Source organism: Crinia signifera, chromosome 5, assembly GCF_055691185.1.
Source record: "Crinia signifera chromosome 5, ASM5569118v1, whole genome shotgun sequence".
NCBI lineage: Eukaryota > Metazoa > Chordata > Amphibia > Anura > Myobatrachidae > Crinia > Crinia signifera.
The window spans coordinates 154,874,787-154,896,647 of record NC_139221.1 but is presented as its reverse complement, the minus strand read 5'-3'; the positions used below and the strand labels follow the sequence as shown (position 1 = coordinate 154,896,647).

At 38.1% G+C, this 21,861-nt stretch overlaps 1 protein-coding gene across 2 annotated transcripts in view; it reads right to left on the bottom strand.

Moving 5' to 3' along the window:
- Positions 1-5,988: 5,988 nt before the first annotated feature.
- The window catches only part of ADCY1 (adenylate cyclase 1), a 333,354-nt gene continuing 317,481 nt past the window's right edge, over positions 5,989-21,861 (bottom strand). For both annotated transcript variants that reach the window (XM_083188127.1, XM_083188128.1), the window contains 2 exons: positions 18,832-18,956; positions 5,989-17,299 (listed from right to left, as the gene is read on the bottom strand). In XM_083188127.1, coding sequence (XP_083044253.1) covers positions 16,961-17,299; positions 18,832-18,956 — 464 coding nt within the window. In that variant the 3' untranslated portion in view covers positions 5,989-16,960. The remainder of the gene's footprint in view (positions 17,300-18,831; positions 18,957-21,861) is intronic.

Sequence of the window (21,861 nt, the reverse complement as noted above, 5' to 3'; positions counted from 1 at the left end):
GACCTTGTGACTGTTGACCTAGACATTGTCTACCATTTATACCGTAACCCATATTATACAGAAGGTACCACAGCCTTATACAGAACTGCCCACCCACACGGCCACCCACTCCGCCACCAGGAGTTCTGCCTATAGTTGCAGACACATATAAACAGGGTTATACAACACACATATACAGTTACCTATACATAGACACTTACAGTATATACAGTTACATAGACATATCCGGTATATAGTTACACAGACAAATACATGCACAGGAATTCATATGGATGACCAGCGGTCACAATATCAATGCCAGTATCTAAATGGAGGGAATCCCGACAGGGGTCCGATAAGTATACTGCTTGCTCCCCTAAGTCTCTTCTCACAGCTTAGCCCTAACCCCCCGTCCCTCAGCCTAACCCTAACCCACTCTGTTTTTAGTATTTAGACACATACAGTATATATAGTAATGCTGACACATACATGCACAGACACCTACAGTACATAGCAAATCAAAACTGCGCATAGGTTAGAGTTTGTTAAATAATAAAAAAAAGTATTTATTATCACTTTATAGTCTGGATAAACGAAAATCACAAAACACGTCTATATTGTCCAAAATAGGCCTTAATATTATGATTTAAAGTTAAAAACCAATAAAACTAGACACATAATTAATAAAACCAATGAACTCTCCCAAATAATGCAGGGTTAGTGCTGCTTGGGAATACCAAGCAATATTAATTGTTGGAATTAGCTTAAGCAGGCGTAGGATCAAAGTAAAACATGCATGTTAGTTTTTGTTATAAGATTATTGTAAAAGGGGGTGGGGGAACAGGGACTGGGATCCGCACACAATTGCAATATAACCCTTTTGTTATTTTGATCTATTGGGGTTTTTTGTTAAAGAAGAAGGCCGCCTTATATCTCAATGATTTGGTGGGGGTGCTATCCTGGCAAATAGGTACAACAGTTGATTGGGGAAAGAAGAGAAGTTTGCACTATGGATGCACACCAAAAGACATGATTTTCAAGATTTTTTTTTAAACTTAATCTTTATTGGTTTATTTAGATAAAAAGTAGAGGGGACATTGATATCTGTGTTCCTTCTAATTGTATGGAATCACAGGTTGTGGTCCACTCTGCTATTGTGAAAATAGTTTAGAGGTTAAAACTTAGGACACATTCACACATACATATTAGGTGAAGTGCTTGTGCACTGTAACGTTAAGGGCCCCACACACAGCACGATATGCAGGCATAATCTGACCAATTTAACAAATCACTCATGTAAATCGCTGTGTGTATAGCCCACACAGCGATTTACATGCGCGCCCCCCGCCTTTCTGAATCTGTCCAAGATTCAGAACAGACCCGCCGTACAATTCAGAGCAGTCGCTCAGAAAGCTCCTGCTCATCTCTGGCATGTGTGGCTGCGGGCAGATGAGCAGGGCTGTTCTGAGGGACTGAAGACGCCAAACTCTGCCTCGCCGCCCCGCCGATACCTACCTGCAGTCCCACAGACGCTGCCCCACCGATGCCTACCTGGTCTGCCGCGACGCGACTACTCTCTTCAATTGTTTTATTTGCCACTAACCATTATTTGCTTGGGCGGGGGGGGGGGGGGGGGGGACATTATGCCACCAACGTTTATTTATTAAGGAAATGTATTTTATTAAGTTTATTAAGTTTATTTGGGAATTACCATATAACATTATTTTTGTGATGAAGTGCAGTTTTTTACGTCACTTTCTGTGACAGTTGTAACAGATTTGATATCTCCAGTGCTGAATCACCCGTTATGTATCTCTGACACAAATCTCACTGTATGTGGCCCATTATCTGAAAGAGTGAAATCTCTTGTGCTGAATCTCCCATTACGCATCTCTGGCACACATCTCTGCGTATGTAGGGCCCTTTAGGAAAGTGTGCTATAGAATTTTTAAAAGTGTTCACTAGACTTTGTTACTGGTTTTTGTACTGGCTGCAATATTAGTACAAGAGGTACTTTTGTTGGGGTCTGGCCTAATCTCTTGTTCCCCTTAAATTTATAATGGGATGATGTATGGTTATTTCACATCATCCAGTTTTTTGCTATATCCAGTGTGTAATTCTATAAATCTTAATACTTTCAGGTTTCAGCTGTGGTATTGTCTTTTACAGTTGATCACCTTTTGTTGGATATTTAAGGGGATTTATTAATTCGGGAGAGAGTAATCAGGTGAGGAAGGTAGGAGTTTGAACTCCCTTTTTTTATAATAATTGGAAACTGTGTCTTATTGTCAGTTTCTATTAACCACTGTGTCACAATTTTCTGGTCATGTGTTTCAGTGTTATTTGCACTGATATTTCCGGAGACTTGGGTAATCAGTCTTATCACTTTAATTCTGGTAGTTGACACCCTAATTTTAGATGATGTCTCTATATAGTGGACTTTAATGGTACAATGTCACTGTGCTTCATAGATGGTAGTTCAGTGACATCTAGTGGCGTTTCTTAGGATAACACTGTTCTTATGTGGTTTATTTGGTTTATTTAATATAGGGTTTACTCCTTTGATTGATTGTTCTTCCTTCCTGGTATTATAGCCTAAATTGGCTTGTGGTTATTTTCTGATGAACTTATATGTATAGGAGTTTAGATCCTAGTTTTTATGATAGAATCCCAATTTTTTTACTGTTCCTCCACTGCCATCTAGTGGATGTTTATATAGGATGTCAGGGTTTAATTTCCCTGTATATCACCAGTAATTAACTTAAAAATGTTTGATAAATATATCTGGGATCTGTGTGGTTATATTCAATAAAGACTGTATTAGGTCTATGCAAGCATACACTCCTCTGGCTACTTCACATACCTTTAATCCCCTCTATCTATTTGCTCTCCCTTTAGTTTAACATATGCAGCATTTCAAATGAATTTTAGTTTAGTAACATTTGGAAACAAAGTATTAATGGTCTTGTTTACACGTGTTTCACAATTAGCTTCATCAGAACCGCAAGCCGATTGTCTTCTGAGTCTCAGGTTTATTCATTATGGGTGGCCAATCATTTTCATGAATTCCGTCACCTGGTTTCTGGTGACCAATCAGCTTGGGCTCTATTCACCCTCTCTAATGAGGCTACTTCTGCCCTGCTGTTAGGAGTGCCTCCCATGTGACCGGCATCTCGGCATCATCACCCGTGACGTGGTTTTAATAGCCAATCGTGGTTTGCTTTTAAAATCCCTCAAGCAATGGGGCAGATGTATTAAGCCTGGCAAAGAGATAAACTGGAGATAAAGTGAAGATATAGAGGAAGGAGATAACGCACCAGCCAATCAATTCCCAACAGTCATATTTCAAAAACAGCTGTTTGGCTAGTGCTTTATCTCTTCCCCTTTATTGCCACTTTATCTCCAGTTTATCTGCCCCATTGCTGGAGGGATTTGAATGTCAGGATCCTTCCTGCTGAATTGGTACTGTGCTGCCTGAGATTGTGTACTGGGCCCTGATACATAGTAACATAGTTGAAAAAAGACATTAGTTCATTAAGTTCAACCTATATTTGATCTCCTGTGGTGAAAGTGACCTTGATGAGGATAGTTGTATGTTATAACTTTTTAAATTTTTGCCAATACCCTTCCTTGATAAAGCCGCTGATTCCGTGATAGGAGGCGGGGAAACGTGTTGGTATTTTATAATACTGCACCAGAGGGACACCATACCGCACGCAACCATACCATCTATCCCAAGGCGACTCCAGATATAGTTGTCTGCCAAGGTGATTCAGCACCATCAACTGGGAGGCCCGAGGAAATACAGGTGGCAGTTGTAAGGTACCCTCATCATAAAGTGTCTGGCCAGACATATAACTTGGACAGTATCAATTTATTTCACATCAACAACTCTAAACAAACCTAACCACTAACCCCATAACAGACTGCTTACTAACCAGCCATTTCAATTGAGCCAACAACACTCTAACCCGACTGTTATTACTTTCAAGGGAAGTGCATTTCCAAACTAACATGATCAGTTTTAAACAAAATTTCTGCATGCTATACATAGTCACAACCGGTTGTGCATAATTTTTGTTTTCTTTTAATCTTAATATGAATACTTATTTTTATATGTATGTTTGATGTGATGTATGTCTTGTCAATTATAGAGAGCTTATAAATTGCTAATACTGTTTATCCCCTATATTGCGCAGTTCTATTTTTTCATCTTTCATTATATGTTATAAACCAGAATCCCTGATGACCCAAAATGGCTATCCTCTTCCTCTGCACACCCAGATGTTGGTTTTTGTACTTGCTGGATTATTGTTTCTTTATATGATATTGTTTTTTTATTTTTACTTATTTTTTTATGGATAATGTAACACATTTTTATTGGATTTTGAAAAATATTAATACTAATAATCTTAAAAACATATTTTCTATCTCTTCCTAACAGTGTAGTGTTTAATCTCACATAAGTGATGTGTATTATGCAAACACTGGCTGTATATCTTTTTTAAGTGTATAAATATGTGGAAACAAAGCAAAAATGTATGTAAATATGTGGGAAAAAAATTGATGTAAAAAGACACACATGGATAATCTTATCAGTGGTAACTGGTAATACACAACATTTAGATTAAATGGTGAACACATCCAGAGAAACAACCCCTACAATACAGTACCACTACTCACAGGTCTGCATGTGTATAATGACCTATGCAGGTAATTACTGTAGCAGAATATCAGCTGTGTGTGATTTCGGGAGTGTGCAATTATCTGGAGAAACATTGATAGTAGAGCAATGTGATGGGTCTTCCCGTGGTCTGCGCAACCCTATACCTATTCAGAATCTGTGATCTGTTTTTGTGCATTAGTAGCCCATGTATTCGCAGATGTGCAAAAATTCTGCCTGCATGCCTGGCGGCACATGCCCACTGCATGCCCAGCTTCATGCCCCTTTTCACAGCAGTGCGAAGCTGCAGCACTGAAACACCCTCTGCATGCCTCTTTCCTGTTGCCTGTCTGCATCCTGGTTTTTCATCGTACAATTAAAAGTTAATCACAGCTCACATTCTGGCACATGCATGGCGGTGTATGCTACTTATTTTTACATATTAGAAAACTATCTTTATTATTAAATAAAGAAATGTGCTTCATTTATTGGTAAGTACTTATTTATAAAAATAAAAAAAAAATACTGCTCATGTAATGTTTACATTATTTAACAAGTAACATGACAATAAGGGAGAATACCTGTGTTTCAAAATATACTAGTTTATTAGTTTCACAAGGAAACACATAGATGAACAATAAAGTATTTAAAGAAAATACTACCCGGGAATTATCCAGCATTTTGACTGCTGGGTCATTTTCCTGGGTGCAGCCTGCACCCTTTCACACTTACAGCAGCAAATTACCGGGTGATGCAGTTGTACCTGGTAATTTGCTGAAAAACCCGGGTTTTTCTTATGTCTGAAAGGGTAAGCCCGGGTCATAAATCCCAGGTAAAAAGAAGGGTCGGAGACCTGCAATTTAACACCTGGGTTCACCCTTTCAGACATACTAATATCCCGGTTTGATGCACATTCATGTGCAAAAACCTGGGATTTTGGAGTATGTCTGAAAGGGGTATAATAGGCAAGACCCAAATACCACACAGCTGTTTGATGCAAATAAAATAGCCCTGTGGATCCCTCCCCATTGGAGAATGATTTAAAATGTTTGATTAAAATAATAATTGTGTTCATGTGGAAAAATCAGAATCATTAATTCATCAATTCTACATAAATGCCTTGATTTGCCAGCATTCAACAAGCTGATAAATAATGCAGAAATTGTGGGAACAGAGATTTATGCATTGGGCTTTGAGAAAGCTCAGATTGCAAACCACAGGATAAGTAGATTTTTTATACAGTACTTATTAGATGTTTCAGAGTAAAAAATCAGATAGATATCAACAAGACACAGAGATGTTCAGAAGAACAAAGCATTTCTGAAAAAAAAATAATTCACCTGAACTAATGTTGTTTCAGGATTTACCTGAATTTTATTTTTTTCACAAGCAAATTATAACAACTAAAATACCATTATTTCCATTACACCCAAATATTGCATCAGGTATCGAAACATTGATTCCATGAACCAACATCAGAAATTAGGTAAAATAACTTTAAAACTAGTCATCAAGAAATAATTATTAAAAAAAAAAAATGTTTGGTGTGCATTTCTGACAAAGCTGTATATTATATGCTTCTGAAAGGTGGAAATATAAATGAAATTAAATATAAAGCAATTCAACTATATTTTCTTAAATTACTTTCTAGTAGTGTAAATCAAAATGTCTCCAGATATTTTAAAAATTATTATTTTTAATGCAGTTGTATCGTAATTCAATTAAATCATGATAATGTTTCCACTCATGCCTGTGTCACACTACTATGATTACATTATTGCTTTCATGACAAAAATACTGTTTGAAAAGAAAACATTTTAAAACTGTGTATGCTACTGTAGTGATACCACAATTCAGTGTAGAAGTTTTCATGGTGTATTTATTTTGCTAATTGTACATGCAATTCACAAGGAATTTTGTGCAAAATTAAGATATTTTTGTACTACAGTATATGTATAATGACATCAGACATGAGTGGCATGCAGACTAGTTTAATAAAATGCTATAACATCTAAAGAATTTAGAAGATATTCATGCACATGTAAATTATTTGTTACAAAAGTTATTATATTAAAAGTGATTTTAGTCTGTACAAGTGTACATGCGGCAGCCTTTCAAAGCTAAACCCATTTACAAAAAAATAAATGAAAATAAAACATATGTAAGAGCATCTTTTAAGTAAAATATACAACAAAGGCCAATATATGTAACAATATACAAAACAGAAAATAAATAAGGCAATTTAATATGATTAATCACATGAGGGCTAATTTCATTAGCAAAGTAATACAAAAATATTTACATTTCATGGCTAAAGGACTTCTGCTAATGATGATACAATTTTGAAATATGGCCTGAATAATAAAGATCTGTAACAGAATTTTCACCATGTTATATGTTGTGCATTGCTTTTATAAAGTACAGTAATTACATATGAAAACATTGTGCAGTGTATATGTTTTAAGCATTTGTAAGCTATTGGCTGTTTATATCCTAGAAAAACCGTCTTGGTCCATGCATCATGCGGAAGTAACAGTACAGTACATGTACTAAGTGACGTGAATGTCATTTTTCATATGCACTTGTATAATGATGATATTTTCTTACTACTTAACAATGAGCTGATGTGTTAATAGTAAAATGAAATGTCACTATACTGTACCAAAGATAAATTGCAGACGCACAATTGTACTGAAATTCTTAATCTGAATAAAAACATGCTTTTAAACATCACTAAAAAAAAATATTTTTTTTTGCAAATATTTTTATATCACATATAATACTTTTATTACAGCTGAATGTGCAAATTTATATAAAACATTGTGCTTCGTAACAAAATACATTGACAATCATTGCAATAGTTGGCTTAACCCAGACAGCATATTACAAAGTAATGTAGGATAGATATATTTACACAATTTCATTATTAATTAGAACAGAAAACAATGAAGCTGCCGATTTATTAGACGAGTCTAGGAAGTGTGCATAGTGACGCAATAGTAGTAGAACCAATGGAGTATATGATCACGTTGAAAAGGAAAGTAATGGAAGTATGACTCCTATTGTCTTGGCCCTATATATATATATGTATATATATATATATATATATATATATATATACTCAGACTTTGACTATGTATTCATTCCAAAAGTTTATGTGATAGTTTGGAAATAAAAGACAATGTTTATATAATATTTTATAATATATAAACCTTTTAGAAAAAGCCTGTACCAGTACTGCCTATACGTTTCAGAGGCTGAGGTGAATGCATGATATTATGCATATTTTGCAGGACACAAGTTATGAGAAACTGCTATGAAAGTTTGAAGTGAGATGTCAACTAGGAAAAAGACATGCAGGACTCCAATGCCAGCAGCCTGTGGAAATATCCCATCTAAACGATTGCTTCATTTATTGCATGGTACCTGCATCCAGGTGATCCTGAGGAAGGAGTAGAAAATATGTCTGTGGCTAACACTAATTTAGTGTGCTTGAATTGGATGATGAATGTGCATTTTGGATACGATAACTAGTTATCTTTAGTCATTCCATCTGATGCTAAACTGCAACTTTCATTGTACACAGCCAAATGTATTTGCAACTGTCTAAACGTCAGAGGAGACATACAGTAGTTCTGCAATAGAAAAACAATCATCTATTCCTACTGTACACTTTCTGTTGCACACTTTGAGTGACATCCCTGAATCATTTTGGTTGTAGGACTCTGTATTCTAGCAGGTCAGTAATACTTACTATTGGACTTTAGCCATTCATACGATAAAGCTAAAGTTACCCCCATATAACGGAACCTTGATATATTTGCTCAGAGATAATTCACCTGGAACTTAACTAAACATTCTCAGTTAACAAAGAGCTTTAAAATAGCTAGGTTGGGTCAATGAAATGCTTAGAACAGCTTATTTTCACTTAATCAAGACCCAAGGTTAGATCTAATCATTGGGTTCGGCAATTTTGACTAATAGATCTCAAATAGTAGCTATTCTTAAAGAAGTCTGATTTAGCATTAATTACTATTGCCCTTTTGAACTGGAAATGATCATACGGGAAAAAATCTCCTTTCCAAGAGGCGAGGGTGTTCAAAAGAAAACTTACACACATTTTATACAATTTTCCTGTCTCCCAGGGCCCCTTATAATGATTGTCAGTATTTGGAATTGAACATATACATATTATACATTTATTGTCAACAGAGACAGATACAGGAAGGCCCAGGGAGACTTACTGTAGGGTGGATATCAAAACAGGGATAATGGGGTAGATGGTTATCATCCAATGTGATTGTCAGGAATCAGCCCACATGACTACAAAGCTACTAATAACAGTTTACCAGTAAACAGTACATCTTTAAGTAACATAGTGGAGGAGGCAGCTTAAAATATTTTTGTTGCATAAAAATATAAATAAATAAGTTTAATGTATAGAAATTAAGACAGGGACATAGGTAAACTAGGAAGAGCATCTTATTTGTAGACTGGTGCATGTAGGTTGTTGAGCAGCTGAACCATTTTGGCTTTGGGGCTCATTTTGTGTTAGGAGCAATTTCAGAAAATAGATAAACCATAGCCAGGGGTCAAAATACACAACATGATATTTAGTAATTAGGAGGCAACTGTACTCTGTGAAACAGACTTGCTGCTGTAGGCGTGTTGAGTGCAATATCTGCCCTGCAAAATGTGCACTTAGCTCTTAATTGTCCCCGTACATCTACATTGCTGAAAAGGACAGAGTGAAAATCAGGACTCAGGGCCTTATTCTAGTTCACTCTTTCTGACAAAATCCTTCTTAGATGGACAAAACCATGTACACTGCAGGTGGGGAAGATGTAACTTGTGCAGAGAGAATTAGATTTGGGTGGGGTTTTACTTCAAAGTGAGATCTATATTGCAGTGTTAAAATAAAGCAGTCGGTATTTACCCTGCACAGAAACTAAATAACTCACCCAAATCTAATTATCTCTGCACATGTTACATCTGCCCCCCTGCAGTGCACATGGTTTTGTCCATCTAAGAAGGATTTTGTCAGAAAGAGTGAACTAGAATAAGGCCCTCAGTAACATTAGTAAATCACATTTGCTGTACTGTTTAGAGCTTATATTATGTAAAAAGACAAGTAATACACATACTACTTTTTTGTCTTGATATGTAATAAATTTAAGGGGTGGAATCAGAGCAGAGTATTTTGTTGTACACTGGTGATAGTTTAGTGACTTTCTGCAAGATCACACTTCAGACCAGTTAATATTTATAATGATGATGATGCTATAGAGAAACCAAAAAGTTTTTGGGGTACTTTCTCTCCACTCTATCTAACCCCAAACATTGCTAAACCTGCTGTAAAGTATGGAAACCAGAAAAATGTTCTGCATGGTTGAGTTTAGGAGTATGTCTGATTCAGAAAAGTTTAATATTAAATTATCACATTTTAAAGGGTTTTGATTGAACATTGATCATCGATGGGGTCTATAATATTTTAAAGTTAAAAACAAAATTTATATATTTTTTTTACAAACTACTGTATAGAGCATACCGTGAAGCTGGAAGACTAGCATTAATATATTTTTAGAAAAAAATGCTAAATTCTACTTATTTCTGTAATGTTATTATATGTGTAGAGTTGATTTTCTGTTAACTTATTTTACTCTCTCAATTACGCACAATGTATAAATGAATGTGACTTAGATATCCAGTTTAGAAATGGTGTTGCCCATAATATGAAGACTAGTGGGCTTAGCCAAGTGTGACATTTATTTTGGCTGTACTGTTACAAGTTGTCATTCTATATAAAGTAACTGCCAGTGAAACCAATGGCTTTGATAACGGTGTTTCACAATACAGTAAGGACTTCAGTTAGAGGGAAAGCAATGACTGAATATTGATAGATACAAATGCTGAACAAAACCATCTCTGGGGAAATTTCCCCCCTGGTGTGCAAATGATTTGTATAGATTTTTATACTAATGGCACTAACAAATGGAGACATATATGTTTGTGTAGCAGTGTTTTGTAAAAAAATGCACCATTTAAAAAAGCAAGTAATATAAAAGTTATAATAGTAGTGTATTGGGTTCTGAAATAATTTGATAAAATGGCGTTTTGTAAAACTGCCATGCATGGTGCAGTGTGCCAGCAGGCCTGTACACTAGTTTTGGGCACTGCAGTGGAATGCGAAGGGGAAATTGCGGTTACCCAGAATGTCACCCTCATGGACGAGATGTTATTTTTTTTAGCTGAGCCACAGGCCCAGGCATATTACTGGAAAACTCTAGGAGAGATTCTGTGTTATGGGCATTTTATGGGAGTGTAGTGGGAATGTTGCATAACTGGTTAATCACTTACATTGGAGGCAATATTCTGACAGAGAATCTGCCCCTAGCGAGGGGCAGTTGCAAGCTTTGATGGTGTAACTAATGGTACAGTTGAATCTAAAGATGCCCCAAGCTGGAAGTTGGCATCCCACTCCTTGCACATACGCTGGTACCATGGAAAGGCTCCTATTAATATTGGCATAAAGTTGCAGATGTGACTACAGCAAAAGACGCTAAATTGATTGCAGCGCCTTGTTTTTACAAAGCTATATATAAAGTTTATTTACAGATTTACTTTTAGGTTTAATTGCTGTGTAGTTCTATGTACTCGTGCCTCTTTCCACTTGAATACAAATATAATTCCATCTACAAATTGAAAATCTGTTGTTGACAGAATAGCAAAAAATTTTATACCCTAAAAATTGCAGAATTGCGCTCTTTATTTTAGTCTCAATAAAATAGGCTGTCCTTGAAATTTGCCAAAGGACAAAGATAAAAAATAACACTGTGGACATTACTACAGGCTTCTTCATCGCCTCTTGTGGAAATACTAGCATATGTACAGTATAGGTAATGTCCCTTCTAAAATGCCCCAAGTGCAAATATTTTAGAGGTTGTAATGATGCTGCTGGCCTTAAAGTATTGTGCATAAGTTGTATATATTTTCTGTTTGTAAAAACCCACTAAACATGGCACTATAGGAGCTTGTATTATACAATGCTCAGCTTCCAGTTATTTAGGCTTACCTGATTAAAGATTTACAGCCAAGAATGCTGCAGTTCATAGAGACCTTACTCACGATCATAGTCTCTTATCCAAAACATTTCTAATTATAAATGCTTCAAACTGTCTTCATTCAGTTTACATGTGTGCTAGGTTACATACAACTATTTGTATTGTAGGGGCTCAAAAACTTATCAGTTGAACTTTTTAAAATTGCTCACACCCTTCTACCCAAATGCCAGAATAGTTTGTATACACAATTACATGAAAGTCTGGAACCGGGTATTCACAAAAGTTCAGAATTAACGGGAAAGAGGACAGCGGTCAAAGAAATCATCTGCTCCATAATGTGTATGTATAATGCGTAATAACGTGTTCATATTAAAATAGTAAAATATATAATATATTGGCTCAATTATGTATTATAATTATGAAACACATTTTATTACTTTCCAGTCATTATAAACGTCTGTATAAATATCTATATTCATTATGTAGGAATTCAAATGACATAAAAACCATTTTAGAAAACAGGTATGCAGATAAAATGTGCTATTATGTACTCATACCACTGTCATTTCTTATAGAATGTTATAAGACAGATGGGGGTATTCAATTCTGGATTCCGACTGTCGGAACGTCCCGAAAGTCAGAATTCGGGGCCGTTTTTGCCCAACTCGACTAAAACTCGACAGCCGGAATTCAATGTTTCGGCTGTCGAGTGTAGGAAAGAGAGCGTGACAGTGAAAATGGCAACGGATTGTCGAAAAACAGCTGTGATTCTGACAATCCATGCCCACTTCCAACAAAACAGATCCAACTTGTTTTAAAGTCGAATCTGTTTTGTCGGAATCTGCCTTCAATGCTGTCGGAAAGGGCAGCATTGAATAGGCGGCGGCAACTATTTCTCCCGACCAACATAGTGGCTAACATTGACTACCCCCAGAATCTTCTATAGTTTATGTTTATATTGTCTCAATTATGTATTATTTAATACTAGTAGTAGTATTACTATTATATATCTGTCATGCAATCCCATGTAATATAACACTAGCTTTTAACCTCCAAATATTTCATTTTGGCATAACACACTTGGCATTACAGTGCTTTGATACTACCTACAGAAACATCCTACTGTATGTTGCTATAACAATACAGTGCTGAAAAAACTGATATACTGTTTGTATTGAATATGGTTTACTTTTCTTTGGAAGCTCAAAGTTTGACAATGACAAAATGATTAAAGTGGTCAAATAGTCATTTTTGCAGATCAGTAAACAAAGATTTATACTTAAAATATATATAATTATTAAACATTTCTGGGTATAGATGGCTCCTAAGGTGTCGCAATGGTATAACAAATCATTTATGTTCTGTGCTTTTAAAGACTAGTTTGTACATTTTAATGAAACATGGAATGACTACCATTATACAGCAGCGATAGTAATAACAGCTGACCAAGTGACAAAATCAGCAACACATACTGCAATTCCAGGAACTACAGTAACTGATCACCTGTCATTTACACACTAAGGGGGTATTAAGTCCGTGCTGATATTTCCGACAGTCTGCACTTTTTGCCGAATTTTGTTCAAATTTACATTCGACCTATTCAATTCAAGTGCCACTATTCAACTGTCAGGAAAATCAGCATGGTGGGAAAGCACGTAGATTGGCAAATTACTCACCAATCCACGTGTTTTAGTTGATGTTGCAGCTGTTTTCAACAGTATTTTCCACTGATACATTTGTGGAAAAACCGCCCAAAAGGGGGCATTGAATAGGTATGTCTAGATTTTTTTTACTAGTTGCAAACATTGAATACTCCCTATGTATCAGTTATAAATGTACACTCACAGAGCTTACACTTCTTTCTGATACTTAGCTCCTGTATTCCACTAATTGCAACATTTATTTTGGGTTGCAAAGGCATAATATAGTTACAGTATATCAGGGCATACTGCATTTTACATATTCTGATGGGAGGAGGTCAGCAGACTACATAATTAATTGCTGAAACTTTGCTAAGTGCAGAAAACAATATACCGTAGCTGTATGCGTGTGCGAAAAACACGATATTCTGTATATTTAAGTGAGTTACCAATTGTGATGATTGCATATTTAAATTGGCATTCCCAACAGTTCTGTGCCTTTTCCCCCATGGAAAACAACCTGATGTTCACGTGTGTTCCATTTATCATTTTTCTCATATATAATTGAAGTAAATGATGCCTAAATACTTACTTTGATTAGATTTTAGCACCTGAGTGACATCACAATCTGATTGAGCAGCTTGCCAACAAATGTGTTGTTTGATTAGATTGTACAAGAATGATTGCAGTAACTGAACATACCATACATTACGTTCAAAAGAGCAAGAGCATGCTAATTGGTCTGGTATTGTGGAAAGAGTTTATCATGAAGTTGTACAAGGATTTCAACATTGATAAAACTGTTGCTATAACTGAGAACCACAGTTCTTTAATAATAAAATATGTTATGTTGTGTAATTTCTGCATATTCAGCTTTACATTATATTTTTGGATTTCTTAAGTACTCTTCTTTCTTTAAATGTATTATTAGTACTGTAAGTATCCCTGAAAGTAAAAAGAATAAGTACATTTCTTTAAATCAAGAGCGGATAGGACTTTTAGGTGTATTTACTTATCTTGCAATGTATGTATTCATCTGGGGCTGATATCCTGTAAATATTCCCACAGAAAAGAATCAGCCCAGGAGCAGTTCTCAGTTTAGGTTCCTCAGTAGGCGATGGTTTCTACTGCCCGTATCATTATTGATATGTGCAATTAGCTCTGAAGTATGATATTGTGCATACACACAATTTTCTTTAACACTATCATTCAGTGGTGTCAATGGGTCGCTGGTGATATTGTCAGATCGAGCTGCATGACAAGGACCGGGGTGGGGATGGTCCATTAACGATGTGTGGGAGCTTGCATCATTAAAGGTATTGAGCATATACACACTTAACAAGTTTTTAAACTTCTGCTCTGAGCGATATCTTTTAAAAACGTGTCTAGTGCGTATGGGGCTTTTCACGTATGTATGTGCTAGGCTGATAATAAAGTACATTTAAATGGTTAACTAAATGTGTTGTGTTTATTGATTATGTGGTTTACTAAGTGAAATATAGTGGATGGTGCAATTTTGTGAACCAGTGTTCCTGAGAATGTAGTCTTTCAATTCATTAGAAAACCGGTGCCTCATAAGTACTGGCCAGGCCTCATGAATAATGGTCGGAGATGGTTCCTATTAAATAATAGGCCACCTTCTCAAGAACATCCAGACACAAAATGGCCATCTCGACTGTGTGTGGGCGTAAGGTGCAGTCTAAGCTGAATTGATGGCAGATATGTTTATTGCATAAAAAAAAAAAAGAGTTTAATTATATTATTGAAAGGCAGGCTAATAATTGTATATTTTCCTTTATCTGCAAATATTAGAAAGTCTATGGAAGATTAAAATGGCCTTTACAAGACTAATATTGTCTTGCAGTATCCACAGTCACCACCAGTATGACTTGTCAGGTACAGATGTGTCCTGTATTTACTCTGCTCTAGTCTCCCCCATATTGGTGGGCCAGGTCCCATGCAACTCATGTAGTGCATCTGTTTTGCTCACAAAGGACATCAATATGCGCGTAAATAAAACATCTGGAAGTGACAACTGCATTGTTAGCATACACTGAGAACAGAGGAGTAGGACATCTGTTAGTAACTGAGTTTGAATCTGTGTAAAAAGTGTGATGATGAGAGCAGATTCTTAACACGCTAAGTTCTGTTGTGCTTCATCTGTGATTTTATATGTATTTTATTCCTGTGCAATTAAAGTTGAAATTGGTATTTTGCTGCATCTAGGATGTCACAAAACTTAATGAAAATACTGTATGCTACTCCTCTCAAAGAAACCCAGTGATCACAAACTGTATGCTATAAAGACACCCAGTGTTTGAGGCTGTGGCGGCACCAGGGTCAGTGGCACCTGGTGTGACTAAGAAACCCCAAAGGTGTGCCTGCAGTTGGAAAGGGGCATGGACTCACAGAAGCCACTGATGACATCATTATGTGGGTGTGGCTTAGTGGGGGAAGCCCCTGATACCTCACCCTGGAAGCATGCAGCCTGCACCCGAAGCCTCTTACATTTCTGCTGGATTTTCTCACTGACAGGAGCTGAATGTGGCAGATTAATGTCACACTGCACCTGGAGTGCAGTGGAGGAGTCAGCAACTGGAGTCACCCCTTAGAAGGGTGAAAACCTGTTTCGGCCCCCTCTGTGACACCACTGGTTTGAGAACACATCTGTAGCTTTCTAGATTACCTTAGAAGCATACTTATTTGTGCATTTAGTTTAGCCTGTCACACTTACAAATAGTGCACACCGGCCTTTCAAAAGTATTCTCAAAGTTGTGCAGTAACCAGTGTTTGCAATATTTCTAAATATCATATATGGTAACAATAAAAAGTTTAAGCTCTTTTCAGTTAAGTAGCTGTCTAACCCTGAGACCAGTCTTCATTTTCCTCATTTTTCTGCTGTACAAATATCACATTTTCATGCAAAGATACTAACTACATGCAAAAGCATAGAAAGATGTGTCACTGAAATAATCAGTCTGTACCTGGACAAAACATCACAACTTCATCCAACGTGTGCAAAAGTATCCAATATTATTTAAACATTACAAGTGACCTAGCTTTCAAATATAGCACCTTTCGTGTGTTTTAATTCTTTACAACTTAAAATTGGAAGTTCTAGGGAAGATGTACCTACAATTACCCACAAAAAGTATGGGTCTTTAAATAAATAGACAGGGAGTACATTCAAAAATGGAAATTAATTATCTCTTATAACAAAGTATCCATTTGTGATTTACATTTTTTGCAGTAAATTTTACTTATGTTTCTTGAAATAAATAAGTTCCTTTGATGAATGTATCCCATGTATACCTCATAGAATTATGTATAACAGACACGCACATTTTCACTATCATTATGCAATCATTGATTGAATTTGGTTTACTCAAATCCTATCATTCATCCTCCAATATAAAGTGGAACATTACTTCTGTTCCCTGAACACCTAACACAATTGTTAGCCCTTGATTTTTTCCATTCTTACAGTTTCCATAGTTCTCTTTGGTTGGATAAAATATCCTTGGTTTTGTGACATCTCTTGATCCCATATTTCTTATTACAAAAACAGGCAATTGCATTAATCTCACTGTAGATGGCGCAAACAAGTATCGTTTGTTTTATGCCTCTTCAACTGCAGGCACAGAAGGAAGGTAATGCAGCGTCTGATTTGCATGGGATGTTGTAGGTTGAAGTGTGGCCCCTGCAGGGCTAACTGTAAAACTTGTTTCAGCCGTCACTGATGGACAGCTAGTACCCAGCTTTGTTTGAATATTTGCTCTACCATAAGGGTACATTTTGCGTTCCAAGTTTAAAGATCGAGTTTGTGCATTCATTCCATCAACTTTTCCTTCAAGGAAATACGTTAACATCTCCCCTTTGCCTTTAACGCTGACTTTACCTCGACAAACAAATTCATAATTGCATTGCTTTAATATCCGATGAACATCTTCAGTTACCTGAGAAAAAAAAGTAATTGTTTAGTTTTTGGACAGTATATAAAAATGTGTTTCTCTTGGCAGTGTACATGTATTCAAAGAGGTACTGTAGATGTAATTATTGAATATTCATTTGTCTGTAACTCAGAAAAATGCCTTGACTTGTTCTGTTAGACATCTGCGATCAGTCTGCGAACAACACTGAGGCAGCAGTTGTCACTTATTTGTAGGGTGGTCAATCCCCGGATCGGCGGGATCCCGGGATTTGGACCCAAAATGTCTGGGATTTCAATCCCGGGATTGGAGTTTCCAATCCTGGGATTTCGGGACTAAACTGCGCACGCGCAGTCTAATGCCGGGCAGCGCCTGAGCACTTGTTCAGACACTTCCCGGCTGTTCCCGATCCCTGCATGTGGCCTGTGCAGCATGATTAGGTCATAGGTCACGCTGCGCAGGCCCCACTGCTGTACCGCCAAAGCCATCGGAACCCTCTTGCAGCCTGCTCCCAGCTCCACTTAAGAAGCTCAGCCACCCGGCGCCTCACTGCCTGCCGCAACACCCACCCACTGCCTCCACCTGACCCACCCACTGCATCCACCTGCTCCTCATTCTGCCCAAGTAAGTGAATGTAGGGGATGGGGGGGGGGTTCTTTTAGGGATGCTGATTCCGGGAATCCCAGGATTTAACATTTTTAAATCCCGATTCCCGGGATTGAAAAAATGGCAGAGATTGATACTCTCCTACTTATTTGTACTCTCCTAATTGTGTTATGCAAGCCTGTTTATGATAGGATAGGATACTTATGGGGATCCCGGGGGTCAGAATATTGATGACAGCATCCCAATGAAGTGAATCCTGATACGGCTCAGGGGCATACTTGCCTACCTGACCCTCTCCATGCGGAAGAAAATGCTCTGTTCCTGGACTTCCCAAGTAATGTATGATTGCCATCACCTGTGGTGAGCTAGGTAATTGATAAGAAAGGTGTTTCAGCACAGGTGATGGCAATCCTACATTACCAGGGAAGTCCAGGAACAGAGCATTTTCTCCCGCATGGAGAGGGTCAGGTAGGCAAGTATGGTCAGGGGTATAAGTTCCTACCCACCAATCACCATCCCTCACTCCCTCCTCACAGCCTAGCCCTTCCCCTCCCTGCTAGTGCTTTCCCTATCCACCATACCCCACCGAATAAACCTAATCCTCCTGCCATCTAACCCTAAACCTCCTTTCTAAATTCCTAATCCACCCTCCTCACAGCCTAGCCCTATCCCCCCCCCCCCCCCCAGTGCCTAAACCTAGAGCCCCCCATTCCCTGGCATAGTTCTGACTCTTAGTGTAATGGTTAATTACAAAAGTACTTGAAATCATGAATCCTTATGGGGGTTCCGCAGATTAGATTTATAAATATACCTTAGTTAAAGACAAAATGTTGTTAATATTTATTAGCAGCAAGTTCATTCAGGTATAATAGACTGCAAAAATATCAGGTTTGAATTAAAATAAGAAATAGACAAAAAAAAGACTTTTAAGAAAAACAGATAAAGACACAGACCTGGATTTTTCCCTGCACCCCTGTACTGTCCATTCTGCTAGCAACATTTACGGTATTACCCCAAATATCGTATTGAGGGCGTCGGGCACCAATGACTCCTGCAACCACAGGGCCAACATTTATACCTGCAAATAAATTTTTAAAATAAATATTAATAGGTGCATTAACAAAAAAATTGTACATGCGCATATATATATATATATATAAATTTCCACAAGATCCGCACTCTAGTCCATCTCCATTGTACCGGGGGGGGGGGCTCTCCTACTGATGACCAAACATTGAAGAACAGGGTAGATGAAAAGGACACTCACCAATTTATGTAAGAATTCAACTTGAATTTATTGACATCAGGTAAACTGACATACCACCATCGACGTGACCTAAGGTTTCGGTCTGAGTTAGACCATCATCAGGATTAGGTACAGCCTCAAAGTCAACAACATCTTATAAGCATTCCTGGTAGGCTGGCTCTCAACTTAGATATATTGGTAAGTGCTGTTATCATGTAGCCTTACAGTAGACAAATATATGGCCCAGATTGGGTGCTGTTATCATGCAGTGTAGGACTTCCGGTATCAGAGAAGCCTTGTCGAGGCCCGGAAGCTTATCATATCTTTTGCAAAAATATATGTAACTAAGATCTCTGAATGACCCACTATTATGTTGGTTTTCAAATCTTATTACTAATGCCCTTTGGTGTGCTGGGGGTTAAATCCCCCTCCCTTGCAGCACCTGGGGGGCATTACTAGTTTGAGCAGCTCTCAACACTGTTTGAACATCTGATAAGCAGCCTGACATCCATCCTCCAGAGAAGATATATATATATATATATATATATGGTACTTGTGAGTTATCTGGACGCCCGATTTTTTGATTGTATGCCTTAAGTTAAGGCATACAATCAGATGCGATGCGATGCGATATCGCATCGCATCGCATCGCATGCGACCATCGGATGCGATGACCCGATTTTTCCATAGGAATCAATGTTAAAATGATTCCTATGGAAAAAGGGGTCCTTTTCATACCCCTACTATCCAAGTGGGCATGGAGTTGGATATAAACCTGTGGCGAGCGTAGCGAGCCACCGAGCCCGAAGCGTGGCGAGCGAAGCGAGCCCCGCGAGGGGACGGTATTCCGTGTCCCCTCGCGGGGCTCGCTACGCTCGCCACGCTTCGGGCTCGGTGGCTCGCTACGCTCGCCACAGGTTTATATCCAACTCCATGCCCACTTGGATAGTAGGGGTATGAAAAGGACCCCTTTTTCCCATTGAATTCCATGTTAAAATGGACTCAGTCCATTTTAACATTGATTCCTATGGAAAAATCGGGTCATCGCATCGCATCGCATCGCATCCGATGGTCGCATGCGATGCGATGCGATGTGCCCGATCCGACCCGATTTTGAAATCGGGCGTCCGGATAACTCACAAGTACCATATATATATATATATATATATATATATATATATATATATATATATATATATATAAACTGCAAAGGAGCTGGGTTGAGCCGTCACAGGTTGTAAGTAGTGTGGTAAGCAAATAGCACACTACCAGATAAACCAATGATGTTTATACAATGAAACCTCATTTTGTAGTATTGGTGGTGCACTCAGAGTCAGTTACAATGTTTTGTGAAGAGAGGAGGGAAAGAAAGACTCTGCTGGGGCACGCTTGTCAGAAAAATGTACATATAACTTTTATTATTATCAATCAATAGGAAAATTGGTTATAGCTATAATTTATAAAAACAATAAGGGCCAAATGCAATAGGTCTGAGAATCAGAAAGAGAGAGATTGATTTTGGAAGCGATTTTCAATTTTTTTAAAGCGCCAATCATTTACTTGGCAAAATCATCCTGGTTTTCAGTGTAAATGATTGCCGCTTTAAAAATATGGGAAAACTCTCCTAAAATCTCTCACTTTGTGATTCTCACACCCTATTGCATTAAACCGTAAATGTTAAGCATTGCATGGAAATAGAGACAAATGAAATCAATAAGGTGGCAGCAGGAGAAAATATCTCCCTTGGAGGAGGCAAATGTCTAAACCGAACCAGGGTGTTCTAATAGTAGCACATAAATGTGTTAAGCTGGTCTAAGGAGACCGCTAGGTAGTAATAGATTGTGGGGATAATGGGGGAAATTTACCAATATGAAAAACCTAGTTTTTCGTATTGGTATTTCCCCTACGGCTGCATACGACTGTTTTAGTCGTATGCAAAGTCGTGTTCCGGAGGGGAAATTACAAAGCAGTCAGATACGACTGCTTTGTAACCCTCCGATGGTGTAACCATTCGTATTAGCGGCACATATATACGGCCGCTAATACGAATGTTTCTGGCAGTCTGCACGGATCAGTCAGATCCGTGCAGGCTGCATTGTGTAAAAAAATAGAAAAATTAAATAAAAAAAAAAAAACGGCGTGGCCCCCCCCCCCCACAGCTGTAACCAGCACCAGGCTGAAGGAGCCGGGGCCGGTAATTAAAAATCAGGGAACCCGACAAATAGGGGTTCCCCGATTTTTAACAACCAGCCCCAGGCTCCAGGTCCGGGGCTGGTTCCCAAAATACGGGGGACAAAATGACTAGGGGTCCCCCGTATTTTAAGAACCAGCCCCAGGCACAACCAGCCAGCAGGGTAATGCCACAGCCGGGGGGAGACTTTTTATACAAGTCCCCCCGGCCAAAGCATTAACCCTACCGACCAGTCAGCCTTGCCAGGGGCCCTGGGGGAGTGGTGACCCCCCAATAAAGGGGGTCCCCCCCTCCAGGACTTACCTGACCAGGCTGAAGCCTGGTGCTGTCTTTGATGCCCCTGGGCGGTGGGCATCGAGCTGATAAATGGTGTAAAAAAAAGATTAAACTATTGTCTAATACTGGGGCACTATGAGTCCCAGCAAGCCTACCCCGCAAGCTGGGACTTGGAGAACCACAAGTCCCAGCCTGCGGGGCATTAAAGGGCCCGCTGGGTCTTGTAGTGCCACAGTATTAAAAATAGTACAATAAAACACACTGACACAT